The sequence below is a fragment of the Melospiza georgiana genome, chromosome 2, assembly GCF_028018845.1.
Source record: "Melospiza georgiana isolate bMelGeo1 chromosome 2, bMelGeo1.pri, whole genome shotgun sequence".
Classification (NCBI taxonomy): domain Eukaryota; kingdom Metazoa; phylum Chordata; class Aves; order Passeriformes; family Passerellidae; genus Melospiza; species Melospiza georgiana.
Window position 1 is genome coordinate 14,324,326 of NC_080431.1, and position 17,400 is coordinate 14,341,725.

Genomic DNA, 17,400 nt, shown 5'->3' on the forward strand with positions numbered 1-17,400 from the left:
TATTACTTGTGATCTGTATACATTTTTTCCACGTGAAAAATAAACTAAGAAGATTTTGTCATGAAGAGCATCGTGGCATCCTAATTCCTTGCTCTCCATTAAAATAGCTGTTAGAGATTTTATTTATAAATGATCTTTCTTCATTTTGTTGCCCTCTAACAAAATATAGCCGACATTGCTGTTCTGATTACCAAAAAAAAAATACTTGTGATACTTTTCTTGTTATAGAACTGCTTTACATCAGTGGTAATGCATTTTTAAGATGTCATTGGAAACTACTCAGACTATTAACTGTCAAGATGAGTAATCTTCCTTGATTCATAAATTTAAAGAACCATTACACCACATGTATATTTAACAAAAAACTTTCCTAATCTGGTACAAAATAATAACTTAATAAAAATGTTTTGAAGGTCACTGTGTGACCCATCTCCTGCTCTAGGTGGGATTCTGTCCAATCCAGCTGTACAGAGAGGCGCAAGGAGTCACTGTGACTTCTTTCGCCTTAAAACAGCGCCTCGCCTCGCCCTCACATGGCTTTTTTTTTTTTTTTTTTTTTTTTTTTTTTTTTTTTTTTTTTTTGTTAGCCGGAATATCCAAATGTTTGTTCCGTGATTTCACCCCGTTATCCCTACTTCCTCCTTGGGGGAAGCCGGAATATCCAAATGTTTGTTCCGTGATTTCACCCCGTTATCCCCCTTCCTCCCTGGGGGGGATTTGCCTGAGGGAAGCGCACCAACAGGAACAACGCTCTTCTTTGAGAAATTAAATCTTCTCCTAACGAAAAGTTTATTCTGTTGCAACAAATGTCCTTGAGTTTATGAAGACGTCCCCGCTTAAAAATAAATTAATAAATGAACGAAACGGAGAGAACCTGTAGGTTCAGCCCAGCGCAGTGCCCGGGCTGCGGGGGCGGAGGAGGAGAGGGATGCTCTCGGCACCGCAGCCCGCCGCGGCTCCCCGCTCCGGGCGGGCGGCCAGGGCACATCCCCGCCTCGAGCCCCGGAGGAGGAGACGCCTCCTCGGACACGTTAAAAGTTTGGGGCGGCTCCGGCTCCGGCTCGGAGGAGGCAGAGCGCGGCCGGGCGCTGCGAGAGCTCCGCGGGCTCCGAGCCCCCGGCCCCGGGCACCGCCCCACGCCGCCGCCGCCGCGGGAAGATGGCGAGCCAGAGCCTGCGCCTGCTGCTCCTGCTCTGCCTGGGGCTCCTGAGCTGTAAGTGTCCCTATCCCGCCGGGATACCCGGGATACCCTGTCCTCCCCGGGCTGCCCGACCCGCTGGAGTCTCTGTCTGTGTGTCTGTGTGTGTGTGTGTGTATGGAGGGGGATAGCTCCCAGAGGTGCCGCTTCCCTCCCTCATCCCGGAGCGAGAGGAGCCGAGCGAGCCGCGTCTCCAAGAGCGAAACGCCACAAGCGCGTCCCCCGCCACGGCCGGGGCGGTGCGCGCTGATTCTTTCCATGTGTTTTTTTCCATGAAACCTGTTTAAGGCCGGCCTGGCCAAGTGCGAGTCAGCGGCCCCCTGCCGCCGTGCAAACTTTAGGATGCGGGCTGTTAGTTTGTTTTTCTGGTGGCCTTTGCAAGGTGAATGAGCGAGGGGCGGGAGGTCGTTTTTTGTTGCCAGGGCTGGATGCTGCATCTTCGGAACAGAGTTGAGTTTCCAGTATTTTATGGTCCTAACTCCTTAAAAACAAAAGGATAAGGTTAGAATAAGTTGGGTGAAGATTCCCCTGCTGGAAAGCACGTATAAATAATAGGAAAAAGAGATGTGCAGCAGGTACCTGCAGAGAGCCACTGAATTAACGCTACTGTTAGTAGTGCCAGTTGTGATAAGGCTGTCACTCTCAGATCATGTCTTACAGTGCTTCTGTTCAATGCTTTTTGTGTCTTACTGATGTTTGGGGAAAGGGCAGTACATGAAAATAGTGTTTTGAAAAGACTTATGTAGCACTGTCTTCCAATGAAATGACCACCTAGGACCAGCCCAGGATGGGTTCTCAATCGACTGTAGATGTGGAACGTCCATGGTACTGATGCTGGGTATATTTCAAGGTTTACCTTTCATTCCTCCTAACAGAACATCACCTAACAGAAAGCTCTGTGTGTGTAAACTCTCCTTTTTTTTTTTCAGTGTTCTGCAGTGGAGATACTTGAAATTATGTGTGTCTGATAGGTCTTTGGCTTGGAAATTTTTTTTCCTCTCCTTTTTCTTCTACAAGACCTTATGGAAATGTTGGGCTGTTAAATGAACAGCTAGTGCAGAAATTCTCTTTCACATAGTAACCAATAATAATAATACACATGGTTTTCTTTTTTTGTTTTTTTTTTAACTTAATTTCTTCTTAATTGCATGATATATCTGAGCAGGTGAAACTGCTGTGATTTTTTCTGGTGACAGGTTTCAGTGTGTTCAGGCTGCTCAGCCTCCTGGTCTGTTGGCAGTGCTGGCTTTGACTGCTAAGGAAATGATAGAGCAGTGCAATACAGTGCATCAAAGTCTGGTGCCTACATTGCTATCAGACTTGGAGGTTTCTTCTTGGTGGGCTTTTTTTCCCTTCCTGTCACAATTCCAAAGAAACACTAGGTGGAAAGCAAGTTTGCAAGCAAGGTGCTGATAAGGAGTCTTTTTGTGAAGAAAGTGATTGTAGATGCATGGGTGTGCAGATGCCTGTTGTTTGTGGGAGCCAGAGGAAACCCAGGAAGAAATCCAGGCAACCAGAAACCTGCTGCTGCTCCTGTGGCTGGAGTGTGTCTACATGAACAGTAAGGCTGAATAATTCAGGTGTCCAAGTCAGGCATATGGGCTGAGCAGTCTCTTATGTGGGACCCATGTTCTCTGGAGATGGAGAATGGGCAGAAACCAGTGAGGGAAAGGAAATAGTGATGGATACCTCACAAGCAGCGTAGGAGTTGGCCTCTCCTCCCAGGCAGCCAGCAACATGGCAAGAGGGCACAGCCTCAGGCTGAGTCAGGGGAGGACATCAGGAAGAACATGGAAAAGGTTGTTAAGCACTGGAATGGGCTCTCAGGGAGGTGGTAGGGTCACCATCCCTGGAAGTGTTCAAGAAACAACTGGACGTGGTCTGTGCCCTGGTCTAGTCGTGAAGGTGGTGATTGGTCAAAGGTTGGACTCAATGATCTTAGAGATCTTTTCCAGCCTAAATGGTTCTGCAGTTCTGTGGTTAAATAGTGGAGCAGGTATAGAGAACTTTGTTGGTAGGTGAGCTGCAGAAATCAAAAGCTGTGTAAGTTGGTCACAGGGCATCAGCCTAGCCAAGGCAGATGATGTTTGAATTGGTTTTCATTGAGTACTTGCTAAGAAATATTCATGACCTGCAGAAATTGTAGTTTCTGTGAGCTAATCTTCCCTTCCACCTTTAATTTTGGGAAAGTAAGGGAGCTGGGAGTCTTTAATCATGTTCTCTTTCAGCACAAGCTTCTGGAATTGACATCTCAAAGTCGTCAAAGGTGCCACAGCCTAAGACTTGTGAGCTCTGTTGGCAAGACAGAATAGGTACAGAAATTGTTATTAATTTCTAATGGCTCCATGGGAGGAGATAGTGTGTACTGACCAAATGGCCTTTCTGAGAAGCATCTAGATGTGATTTTTTCTTAATTTTAGTGCACATTGTAATTAGACTCCAGGTGGTGATGCTGGAAGCAAATGCAGTACAATACGTGTGTGTGAGGACTATGCAGAGGCAATAAATAGTAGTCTTTCCTAAATATTTGATGGAGCTCACTGGGGTAGTTTGAGCAGTAAGTAAGGTGATATTTTGTTTATTTGTTTTGGCTCAAGAAAACCCCACTCATTTCTTTCATACAGAGACAGAGATTCTAGACCAAAGAAGCCTTTTGTTTCTTTTCTTCCCCAACCCTGACAAAAAAAATCACAAAGCATGACTGCGTTGTTGTAGGAATTGACAGTGGAAGTGTTTAAACTATGCTTTCTTGACTATATGTGATACACAACTGATGTACTCAAAATTGAGACTATTGTCAACCCTTTTGCTGAACCCTCTTTGTTTGCTGGATAAGCTTGGTAGGAACTGATTTCTAAATCAGACCATATTCTGAGATGGGATTTCTTAAATTTGTAAGACTGCATAGTTCTCTAGTAATATGTGTTCAACATAATGCTGTAAAGCAGACAGCCTGGTTTTGGAGGAGGAGTAGGGGAAGAGGCATCAACTGAACGCTCATTCTCTTACTGGTTTAGGTGAGAAGCAGTATTTCTTTTCTAAAGGCTGCTCAAGCTTTACAAACATGCACAGACTCTTAGACCCTACATCATAAGTTGTAGGAGGATAATAAACTGCTAATACATAAACAAACAAATGAAAACTAAGTACAAAAAAAGCCTTGTTTGTTTCTAGTCTTCAGCTTAACATTTTCCATTTATGACTGTGGTGAGACTGCACAAGATACCCATATGCTTCTAAAACTGACACAAATTGACATGGCAGGAAAGACTATTTCTGTCTTTAAAAGGGATACATGCTTCTCTCCAGCTTACTTAATAACCTTTACAATTTTGCCTTCTTGCTTAGAGCCTCACGCTCAGAAGAAACTGTCTGTGAGTTATTGGTATCTCTCTCAGAAATCATGGCTTTTGCTGCATTTCAAAACAGCAAGTCATGCTGTTTTCCTTAAACCTTGGTGTGCTGCTTAGAAGGGCTCTGTATTCCTGAGAGGGCTCAGCCACAAGTGCTGCTGTTCTGTCTCTCTCCAGCAGAGAGGAGGCAGAGGGAGCTCCTCCTTGGCTGCCCCCATGGTGTCATTCTTCTAGGCTGCTGGCCCCACAGACTGCTATTGGATGCCCAAAAGAGAAAATGAGGATGGCTGTCTTCCCTGACTGTATAGAGGAGACAAGAAACATGCCTGGAAATGTTACATCAGGACAGTTGCAATTCCTTGTTTCTTTTTTAAGGTGGATGAATGCAAGAGGAGGATTTGCTTTTGTAATTGCTTGGCCTCTGAGGTCCTGTTTTCTCAGCTTTAAAGTTGCAACAATTCTTTGTTCATGTTGTAGGATACACATTTCTGGTAATTGTGAATATCATAGGGCATCTGGCATGAATAATGACAGTTACAGCTACCACTGTGATTCACAAATCTAATTGAGCCTGGATGAGGTCTTCCCATTGGCTATTTAACTGAATTACAGAAAGATATTTTTGTGAATATTTCCTGTATTACACCTGTAATTCCTGCTGCAGCCTGTTTTGGTAGCTGCCAGGTTCTGCTTCAGAAACTGGCTGATGCCAGTGCAAATGATTTGGTGAGAATACAGAAGCAGCTGAATTTTGACATCATCTTTTCAGCTGATTGATTTATCAGAACACCTGGTTTCATCTTTCATGACCTAGAGCATCCAAACTTGTCTGTGTTCACTGGCTAACTCCAAATATTATTTGGGGTGTGTGCAGACCTGTTTTTAAAAGGAACTTAAAACATTACAGCAGACACTTGCCCTTCCTCCAAGGGTGCCCCAAGTGCTTTAATTTCTTCTCAAGTGCTGGTAGTCACTAGGAAGAAGTCTGTAAGACAGAAGTCCTCTTGTGAAGTATGGGAGAATCTTCTTGTACATCTGATATTAAGAAAATTCAGTTTCCTCATACATTCACATGAGTAAATAATAGTATTTATTCACTGAAGATAGACAGTGACATGCATGTGAACATTCTGCAGTAGCAGTAACCAAGCTTCCTTTGTTTGAGGGGGAAGAGATTTGGGTTGGTGGTGCTTTTAGAGAGACAGGAACAGCTAGTAATATAGTTCTGCAGTTGGGATGTAAAAGTGTCCATCTGGTATGATCTACTTAGAATCCATCAACACTCAAAGCGTAATCTTCATGTTGGAGCACTTCTGAAGACACTTGCTCCCTGCACATGGTGAACCCTTTTAAGATCCCTTTTCTTAAAGTAAGGCTTAGTGTCATATACTTTCCCTTAGAAATGCTAGAGGTGACTCCAGTACAAATGCTTATGTAAGGGAAGGTTACTTAGAAAATAAATATCTTGTCTATTAAAGCAATTGAAGCAAAGGCAGACATATGTATTTGTCCTTGCAGACTGTTTGACAGGGCCATATGGAATGGCTAAATTCCCTTGAAGTTATATAAGGATATCAGGCAAAACAAAATTTGCATAAAATAGCGTCCTTGGGGATGTGTACAATGAGCTGTCTTACTGCTGTTTTTTCTTGTTTTGCTGGGATTTTTTTTTCTCCACCCTGTTAACTTTGCGGCAGTTTTGCATATTTGTGGGAAAAGAGATGGTTTACAAGTTCTTACTGTCTAGGTCAGGGTTTAGTTTAGTTCTAGTTCAGTACCACGGGGAGAGCACTTTAATGGAAACTGAGGGAAATGTTATGTGGAAGCTGTTAATTTTGTTTCAAGTCAATTATTCTATTCTGGTTAGCTCACCCCCTCTCCCACCCCGCTTTTGTTAAGCTAACTTTGTTACAGTTTTACTTTCTAGCATGTCTTCTCCCATCCCCAGTACTTTTGAAAGATCCATCAGTTTCAGCAAAACATTTCTGCAGAAAAGCCTCTCACATCTCCCTCAAAGCACTGTGATTGTTCTGTAATTCAGCTTCAGGAAGCTTAAAGCAAATATTATGGTGTCTTGTAATCAAGACAAATTATTTGTTTCCTTCATCTAAATGCTGGGTTTGTTTAGAGAATGGAATATGAATTTCAAAGAATGAGACAGCAGATGAGGCTGGAGAAGCATTTGGATGATTGCCATTGCTTGCACTCACCTGTATTTCCAAAGTCACTTTTTTTCCTGGAGGACTCCAACTGATTTTGTGACCTCTATGCTCACAATATATCAAGCACTCAAGTGCTTACATAAAATTTCTTTAACTGGGCAGAAAGTAAGCTTGGCAGCTGAACATCTGGTCCTGTTCATTTGTTGGTTTCTAACGCAGTAGGAGGTAGAGGAGCTTTTGGAGAAAGAAGAAGGGGAAAATGGCAATTTCTGAAAAGAGAAAGTCATGTAACAGTCGTAGCTGTTGAACCACTAGTAAGTCTGTCAACCTTTCTGATTAATAAAAATTAAAGCAGGCATCCAATTTCTCCGAAAGATTATTTGCAGGGGAAAACATAAAAAAAAAATCTGGTACTGAACCTTTTTGAATTATTATTCCTTTTTAGAAGTTCAAAACTTAGCAGTTTTCAGTAAGAGATTGGAAAATAAAGCTTGAATTGAAATCGCTACAATTTGATTCTGATTGTTTAAAGAGGTACAAAATGGTGAAATTTGGGCGGGAAAGAACAGACCCTATAAGTACGAAGTTTCAATAGATATATTTCATAGCTCTTAGGTGGATTAACATCTTAAGGATTGAAAATGCTTTTGACCCCATCCAAACCACTGGATCAGATTCAAAGGGGAACAAAACATATTATTGTCTGGATGGAAAAATTATTTATTATCTGTTTTTTTGATACTAGATAATTTTAACAAAACAGGCTTTATTTGTTGTTCACAAACTTCTAATATACTACTTGGAGGTAATGATGGAAAATCCCTGAGAAATTACATTTGCTCAAATTAATATAATATGCAAACCAAAATTATTGTATCTCAGCCTGCAGAAAGTGCCCAGTATGAACTGGGAGGCAATCATGGTGGTGTTATGCAGACTTGTCTATGTTTGTTAGAGTTGGACAAGCGTTTGTGTTTGGCATACTTGTAAAACTACGAGGAAGAATATATGCAGTGTGAGAAACTACCTCTCATTTTAGGATTTCAAAGGTTTACTAAACCTTAATAAATACAACAAATGACTGAATAAGGAGGAAGAAAGAGCAGTGCTGGGAGCATGGAACTAAACTGCCATGTGCTCACCCACAAAACGGCTGCTCCACCTTTTACACTCCTGGTGTTGCATCAGGTAACCCCAGCCCCTACCAAAGTCCATCAGCCAACTCTTCTTTGCCTTCCAATGATGGAGACTCCTTTCTTGCAGTTTGATTGAAGGTCAGGCGTTGCCATGCTGTGCCCCCCCAGGAACAAGCCTTCCATCCCCCCAAATGCCCCGACTACCAAGGCCACCCTGTGACAACAATAAAATGGGAAGGGAAAGAGGAATATGGGGAGAACACATCACAATAACACAACCATACATCATTAAAACTTCTCTTAGCATACACATGATATTCATCTCTTAATTGTGGGAGCTAACCACCCATTACCCATCTATAACCTGCAGAAAAACAGCGTTTTAATGCCTATTATGTGAGGCAGACAGCAGTTTGCGACTAGAATGCATAGACAGTACTTGTCTCTGGAGGCCCTGTCTCAGAACTGAAGCCTTCTAGTAGCTAGCAAAAATGAGTAAAAAAATATTGGAGGTTGGGATTTTTCCTTTTTTTTTTCTTCTTTTTCTCAGGGAATTTTCTTCCATTTGTTGCCTAAGAGATGATAATGAGGATACTTTTGAGAAAAAAGATGTGGCTGAGAGGAGAAAGAGGAGGAGGGGAAAGGGTATTTGCAGAAGTTAATGTACTTGCCTTCTATAGCAGTTGTCTTCAGACTCTTGTTTTGGGGGATAAAAAATCATCTGGGGAGGCTCTGTCAATGGGAAATCAGCAATATTTGTAGAGACTGACTAAAGATTTTTTCAGCTCTGCTTTTTCCCTGCCACTGCACACTCATTCTTATTTCATTTACGTTCCAGTTGTATCTCTCGCTGTGTTGTCAAAACAGGAACAATCCCCATGCAGTTCCTACTCGCTTTCCAGTTGTGTTTCACCTTTCTAAGGGGTAAGAAGGAAGGGAAAACAGTGCTACAGAGGCTTTGCCCAGTTGCTGAAAGACAATGGCTTTTTAGCATAAGTAGGTTTTGGGAGGATTGATTTTTGTGAGAGAAGAATTAAGTGATGCCTCTGTAAGCAATTGCACATATTTAAAGTTTATTCAAAGCTTTTGAAAGCTATATGAACAGAGGAAGAGGAGGAAGACAGCCAGTTCTTTTGTAGGTATGGACTTTCAGGTGCAGAACATATTTCCTGAGCTAGGCATACTGTTTAAATAGTATATTCAGTGTAGATATGTTAGTAACTTAAACACTCTCAGTTTTGGGAGGGGACTAATCAGTTTTGAAATGGGAAAAATTTTCTACTACTTTGTGTTGCTGTTAAAGCTGCAATCCTGCAACTGTATGCTGTGTTTGAATCCCCTGTACCTTTATGGAGACCTACTGAAAAAATCTGGTTATTTTAGATTGCCAATTGTATTGACTGAAGGGTGGACAGTTCATTCTTAAGCTGCCTCTGCTGTGGGATGGGATACATGTGCTGGGTGGACACATAATCTCCAAGGAAGTTTTATGGCTAAATGGGACAAGAGGCTTTGTTATAAAATTAGACTGTTTAGGTAGAAGATATGTGTAGACTTGGCTATGAAAAGTTGTGTACAAAGAGTTGCATTACATATCTGTGAACTCTGAAGTGGATAATCCTTCCTGTATAAGAGTAATTAATTTTGTCCTGTAAAGAACCTATTCCTTTTCTACCCTAAAATAACACCTGATGCTCATAAACAATAAAAACTTTCAGGCTTATTTTTCAAAGGTTTTTTTCAGCAAAACTGTTGAACTTTGACTGAGTTGGCAACGGTTTCTCTTTGGGTATCTCTTGGGTAGCAATGTATTATTCAACAAGCCATCTTGTTCTCTTTCTTGATTTCTTGGTCACTCATAGAACTACTGATGCGCTGTACCACCCAGGCTCATTGCAATAATTTCAGCCCTGCAACAACAGTGGGAATAAATCTGTAAATGTGCCTAGATCCTGTTATAAAAATGAAACTGTTCTGTGAATTTAGAGCTGAACTCTGAGACCTTATTTTGTGATCACAGTATTTATGCTGATGCCTGAATAAGTTGTTTTCCAGCACAGTCCTTGGACTGTTCTTCAGTCAAAGTGGTATTATTTTGTCTTAATGTAATCAGGACCAGGGCAATGATTGTCCTCCTGTCCTGGGCACTGGTGAGGCCACCCCTCAAATCCTGTGTCCAGTTCTGGGCCCTCACTGCAAGAAAGACATGGAAGTGCTGGAGCATGTCCAGATAAGGGCAATAGAACTTGGGAAGGGAACTGGAGCACAAGTCTGATGAGGAGCAGCTGGGAATTTTCAGCCTGGAGAAAAGGAGGCTCAGGGGGCAACTTCTCACTGTCTACAACTCCCTGAAAGGAAGGTGTTGCCAGGTGGGGCCATGCTCTTCTCCCAGGGAACAAGTGACAGGACAACAGCAAATGGGCTGTCAGGGCCAGTTGTGTCAGGGAACATTCAGGTTGGACATTGGCAAGAAATTCTTCTTGGGAAGTGATCTCAAGCATTGGAATGGGGTGCCCAGGGAGGTGGTGGAGTCCCCACCCCTGGAGGTGTCCAGTGAATGGCTGGACATGGCACTCAGTGCTCTGGTCTGAGAGACAAGATAGGGATTGGTCAAAGGATGGACTTGATGATCTTGGAGGACTTCTCCAACCTTAATGATTCTGTGACTTCTAAAGGAAACTTTAAGCAATAATTGTGTCACCCAAGTTTCTAGAGCATCAATATGCCATGAGCAGTTGGTTATGAAGGGAATACAGGCAGAAGTAGGAAAAGTACATGACAAAACATTAGCTTAAAGCAGCATATATGCCTATATGGCAGGCATGGCTTAATAAAATATGTTGATCTATTGAGTAACAAGTATTCTAGAAATGTAATGTGGATTTCTTCTAATCAGCCTTCTCCTTTGAGTGTGAAAAACCTCCTCTGTTTGTTCTAGCTTCTCTAGACAAATGTCAGCCTTAATTAGAGTGGCTTCAATCTTGTTCAAATGTGCCAGAAGATGTTTCTATAAAATTTGGTACTAAACAACTAAATTGATGATATTTTGTGTTACTGAGGTTTTGCAGACAGCCACTTTAACCACCAGACTTTTAAGCATGGAAGTTGTGCTGGAGATAGTAGTGACACAGGGGGCAGAATCCTTAATTGCATGTGGTTTATTCTAAAAAAAAATCATGGCTTTAAAAAATATTTTTATTGTGTTTTTAAAGAATTGCAAGATTGCTGACATCTTTTTTTTTGTTTCATTTTTGTCTGAGTTTGAGACGATTTAAAGAAGAACACTGGAATGAATTGCCTCCTCTAAAGGGTTCCAGCAATTCCTTTCCAGCAATAGGAAATGAATACTAATAGATGAAAATGAAAAAAACGCCCAAGGGTTTATTAACAAACAGAATGCCCACAAGGCAGGGAAAAAAGTAAATAACTGCTAGATATCAAACTGCTAGATTACACCCCAACACACTGGAACAAAGACCCAAAACGGCAGAGGTTACCTGCTCTCAACCTGCAATCCGGGATGGTGTCAGCTTCCCTCTTGGGAAGGCAGAAGCTTTCAGGGAGCAGTTCCAGCAGCAGACGGAGGCCCAGTGGCTCATCTGGCATCAGCCTTCTCCCCAGGACAAAGTCCAGCACATGCCAGCAGGTAAAGCAGCTGGGCTGGAGCCTCTCAGTGTGTTTTCTTCCCAGCTTGATGTGGTTCATGGAGTGGGGCTTGCATTGGAGTAGGGCGGCTCCGCTCCTGCTGACACAGTGTCCCTGGTCTCTGAGCAGGAGCTGCTCAGTTCACCTCAAGGCAGCTCAAAGGCTGCTGCTGCAGCATCTCTGAGCCAAGGAGAGGAAAAGCTTTTTGCCTGGGCCGGGAACCAAACCAGCCCAGCAAAACCCACGCTGCACAGAGCCATGAAAATGCTGGGCAGGGAGCTTTTAAAAATGCTCATAACAAAAGCAAAACTCTTCATCACCCTGGTCCCCCACACACCAAGTCTTGGGCTGCAGGGTCTTAAAGATACAATACCAAATTTTGGGCACAGACCTGAGGATTGTGGAATACATTATTGTAAGATGATTTTTGTGACAGTGCAATAGCTTAGTGTAAGTACCTGCAGACAAGATCATCAAATCCCATTACTTGAAGGATTTGACCACTGAACCACTGAATTGTGAATATTGGCTCATGTTCTGAGCTTTCCCTTCTTCTGATGCAAAGTGTTTGATCCGGGAAATACTTTAGAGGATGTGGCTCCTAAAACATCTTTCCTGTGCAAAGCTGTAATGATCACCGGGTTAAGGTTTATGCTTGATTTAAAAATGGATAAGGCATAGAGTTTGTTTATTCCTCTTTCCTGTGTAACTTTCCAGTGTTGTTCTAATTTCTTCTAATCTGAATACCTGTATGTTGCTTTGCTTGTGTAGCTTTTACTGTGATGAAGACTAGTGTTTTTTAGTTGGATTTTTTAATTTTCTTTGTCCCCTTTAAGGAAAACTTGGCACATCTTATACTGTGACCTATTGTTCCTAGCTCTGCCTTCCGGAGGATTTCTTCTAATCAACCTTCTCCTTAGAGTGTTAAAAACATCTTCTGTTTGCTGTAGCTTCTCTTGGTATGCGTTAGCCTTAATGGAATTAGAGTCACTTGTCTTGTTCATATATGCCAGAAGATGTTTCTATAAAATTTGCCATTAAACAACTAAATTATCTATTAAAGGCCTGTAGAATTAGAGTTAAAAATATGCATTCATACTGTAAGCTACAAAGCTGATTGCAGGTACTGTTCATCAAACACAGCTGTTAGTAGCTTCTGCCAGGAGGGGACTATTGAGCAACCTTGGCAATGTAAAAGAACTTGTGAATGAAAATGGGATGAGCAATTTGGCCATTGCATTTGGATTTTAGGAAGGGTTCACAATATTCTTTTAGCTGTGAGAGCTGGTAATCATGTTCCCTGCTCATATTGGCAAGGAACCTGGTCTTTAGTCTGGAGGACAAAAAGCTTAAAAACCAAGTTCAGTGCTGCCTAATGGGATGCAGTCCTAAAATTCATGGTTCAAGTGACATTTACAGAAGTGAAACCACCACTCCCATCCCCAGTTACTGGAAACATCTCAGAAGTCCTGAATTCACGAAGCATTGCACAAGACCCTTGCTGAATATTTACAGAGCAGCCTACTAGTGTTGGAAGGACTTTTTTTTTTTTCTAAATGGGCATACTAAATAGAATGAAGTCATAGTACTGTGTCCCAAAGTCAGAAAAATTTGAATGAGAAAAAGCATATGTAATGCTCTTTTTAAGAACTCAGCTCAAGGAGTTACACACATTGTATATAGGAATATATTCTAGGTCAATATTTGCTTCAGAGAGAATGGGTTTTAAAAAATTTTAAACTATTTCAGATGTTTTATCACCTTCATTGGTGGAACATAGTGGGATATAAGGTGGCAATGCTGACTTGGTCATTATACTTTGCTGCAAATGAGACATTTCTCTGTAGTGAGCCAAATTAGCTATCCTGCCTGCTATTTGAGATGCTTGCTGTGCACAATTCTGGTTAGTAAGCTATTCCTATAACTTCAGAAGCCAGAACTTAATACAGAGTTGTATGTACTCATCCTCTGCAGTGTGTTCAGTAGAAATATTGAGATTAATCACAAAATGTTGAGAAGATCCATTTGAGAGGGACTGAGGATTGCAGACAGGTTGAAACTGCATGATCTTTAATGTTTTTTCCAACCCAAATCACTGTATGATTCTGGGATGCACAAGAAATTTGGTTCCAGCTTAAATTAATAGGACCAACTACAGGATGAGACACCCTCTCACTTTACCAATGTATTTACTTAGAACAATTTTAAATTATACTGTCAAGGTGTTCCTCCTAAACATCTGGAAATATGCTCCAACAGTAAGGGAACTTATCTGACTTCACTGGTTCTGAATGAGCAACAACTCCAGTTTCATGTGGAGTATACTGGAATTGTGAGTAATACTGGTTGATACAGTTTGAAAGTAAACAAAATCTGCTTTCAGGATTTAAAGATAAATAATGGGTGTATTTATAGGTTTATAAATGAGGTGACTTCATGAAAGTGTTTATTCTTTCCAAATTGTTTGGCAATTCCAGCAAAAGTCACTTAAAGCTTGTAGGAGGCTTCAGAGATCTTTATCACAAACTGGGGGCCAGAATGGTTGTGTTCATTTGGGGAATGCTGGGGTATTGTTTGTTTCTTCTGGTTTTCCAACTCTCTTGTAGTTGATGTAAATCAGTCTTGGTACTATTGACTTCAGAGGAACATGCTGGTTTGCACGGGGTGCCAAGCTTTCTTTTGCACATTTAGTAACATTATGCAGTTTCACCAGGTGTTTGCACAGGGAAGTGTTTCTGCTGGATTGTTACCCCCTAGAAATGCAAAGGGAAATCTGTTTGTTCAGCTTCAGCTTTGCACTGTTTGATATGAGGGGGGTGGGACAGCAGTCATAAGGGGCTTATACACCAATGGCCTATTCACACAGTCTTTTGAAAAATGGTGGCACTAGACACATGTTCTCAGCATCTTGATGCATCTTAAAATAGGCAACAGCTGAAGCAGCTATAGGCTCTCACTGCATTTACAAGCTGTCTTTGAGCTGCCAATGAGTTGCTGTGGAAACCATTGCTGGGCAGGACCAGGAGATGGCTGGAAAATAGGCTTTTTCTGAGAGCCTGACTAGTTCAAATCCCCATCCCCCATTTGCAGAAGCTCCCTCTGAATTGCCATGGAGACAAGAGGAGTACTGGTGTTTTGAGAGTTGTAAAAGTGCAAGCTATAAATATTTATCTGGCTAACAGCACATGCTTTCTGTGGTGTCTCCCTGTTGGAATAAACTCCGTGCTACATTGAACCTTTGCAAATTGCAAGTTCTGTGCATTCAAACCCTTCCTCTCTTCTGTGTGAGTAGAAAAGAAGGAAGCAATATAAACACTGAAGGGAATTAAATTTTACATTTTGATTATTAATTATAAAACATTAAATTATAATTTTCCCTCAGTATTTCCCCCTCTCATGCAGTATTTTTTCAGTGTCTGGGACTACTGAAAGCACTTAGGAGGCTGTTGAGTTTATCTAAAATTGTTGTACTTCTGTGTTCAGTTTTTCAGAAAGGCTGACCTAAATAATCTCTTGCTTTCCTGCCCTGTGCCACTTGACTTTTTTTCCCTTCCACTTTCTTCTCTTCAAGCACTTCAAGTTTTTTGTTTCCAGAGCCAACTGTCCTTGGGGCTCTGAAATGAAATTAACCTTAAATGCTTAGGACTCCCACTGATAACTTTAGATAATTGGCTCTGAAAACTTCAAAAGTCTTAACAAAAGCCTTTTGTTAAGTTACTTTAAAGTTTTTTTCCTTTTTTTTTTCTTAACTTGAAAACTAAGACACCATGACAGATGTGCTGGCTTTCCTGATTTCACTTAACAGTCCCCACAAAGCTGAGGATTAAGGTAGCTGAGTGACTGGAACTGAGTTTCTTTTGCCTATTTTCCCCCTAGTGATGTGGGATAACTTCCTCTAGCTCTTGTTCAAAATTTGAGGTCTTAATGCTGTGTTTATGTTGTTAACTTAATCACAGGGTCGCAGAATGGTTTGGATTGAAGGGACCTTGTTGGAGACTGAAATGTTATGGTCTATGGCTTTAACATCTTTATGAAAGACTTTTGCCTATTATAGCAAAAGTGTATAACACCGTTGCACCAGCAAAACCCACCCTGGATGGACCTCCTGACTGAAAACCCTGAACTGTGGGTTAAGCCACCTAAGGCAGATTGAGATAAAATGACACCATTGTGTGAAGCATCTGGAAGAGCATCCAGGACAGGACCCAGCCCAGCACCTTTGGGGTAGAAGCCCCAGCCCCAGGTTTTTCTGCTGCCAGGCTCCCACAGATCCCTGCACCAAGGCAGGGAAGGAGGAGAGGTTTGGGTGTGTGCCATGGCCTCTGGCCAGATGCAGTGATCACCCATCCTCCACCAGGCAGACTGGCCCAGCTGCGGGGCCTGCCACCCCTGGAAGGCCACATCTGTGTGAGGGACAACTGAGGGGGTGTCAGGGCTCATCAAGGGCCCCCACCAAAGGGGTCCCCAGACCCAGCACTGTGTGTGATCCTACGTGATGCAGCAGATCTGCAGTCGTGCAAGGGACAGTGCCAAACTTGTCCCCCCACCAGGAGGTACCTGTGTGTTCCCACCTGCCCAAATGTATAATTATCCATTGGATTTTACACTTTTTGGTGGGGGACCCTCACTGCCAAAGAGACGAGATGGAGGGAAGCAGTGAGATGTTCTGGGCCCCTCAGTTTGGGAAGGACATTGAGATGCTTGAGCACCTCCAGAGGAGGTAATGAGGCTGGTGGGGGGTTTGGAACACAAACCCTCTGTGGAACAACTGAGGGAGCTGGGGGTGTTCAGCCTGGAGAAAAGGACACTCAGGGGAGACCTTACCACTCCTTACAACTTCCTGAAGGGTGGATGTAGCCAGGTGGGGTTGGTCTCTCTCTCCAGGCAGCAACTGACAGAATGAGAGGACAGTCTCAAGCTGTGTCAAGGGAAATATAGATTGGCTATTAGGAAAACGTTTTTCACAGAATGAGTGATAAAGTACTGGAATGGCCTGCCCAGAGAGGTGGAGTCACCATCCCTGGATGTGTTTAAAAAAGACTGGATGTGGCACTGGGTGCCGTGGTTTAGTTGAGGTGTTGGGGCATGAATTGGACTCGATGATCTTGACGGTCTCTTCCAAGATAGTCATTCTGTGAATCCTGTGAAGTATGGCAAAAAGGGAGCCAAAACAGGTGTGCTTAAATACCGTGACAATGGCAAAACTCCAGGTATCATTTGAGTGCCTTGTGGTAGGTAGTTCCATGGCTGAGAAGTTTGCATCAGCACCTAATCATGAAGCTGCGGCTTTACCCTGAAGTGGTCACGTCTGAAGGATGCTAACACCAAACAGATGTCTGGTTTCCTTTTCTGTTTCAGGGACTTCAGTGAGAGAATTGGCCTTTAGTCTTGAGATGCTGGACTTCCTAAATTTACAGTATCCTCAGAAACCCTTTGTTAAACTTTGCTTTAGACCACCTGTTGTTTAGAACTTGGCAAAACAAACGCAAGACTGTTTTTTCTCTTGCACTTATAACTTTGTTTTGATTCTGTTCTCATGTAATTTCTTCCAGGCACACTGTTTCTTTGATTTGATTTGACTAATATGTTTTTCCTTAATGATTGGTCTAGCTAGTAGTTTCAGTTTACAGCCATGAGTGTTTATCAAAGGGAAAGTGTGGGTTTTTGGAGTTTACTTCTAAACAAACATAGCTACTGACATGTAAAAGCAGCTTTTTTTTCTTTTTCTTTTTTTTTTTTTTTTTTCTGATCTTTAAAAAGCAGCCTGAATAAAAGGTTTACTGGTACAATAATATGTCATCTTTTCACTATTGCTCTTTATAGGTGAACTAAAATCCAAAGCTGAAGACTTGGATTCTGAATATTTGACACAGGCATTTCCCAAAGGATGTCTAAGGGAGGAGATG

The 17,400-nt window shown here is 42.1% G+C and overlaps 1 protein-coding gene across 2 annotated transcripts in view; it reads left to right on the plus strand.

The window, feature by feature from the left end:
- The first annotated feature begins 1,092 nt into the window (after positions 1-1,092).
- Positions 1,093-17,400, plus strand: part of JAM2 (junctional adhesion molecule 2) — a 39,858-nt gene continuing 23,550 nt past the window's right edge. For both annotated transcript variants that reach the window (XM_058018807.1, XM_058018808.1), the window contains exon 1: positions 1,093-1,213. In XM_058018807.1, the coding sequence (XP_057874790.1) occupies positions 1,159-1,213 (55 nt within the window). In that variant the 5' untranslated portion in view covers positions 1,093-1,158. The remainder of the gene's footprint in view (positions 1,214-17,400) is intronic.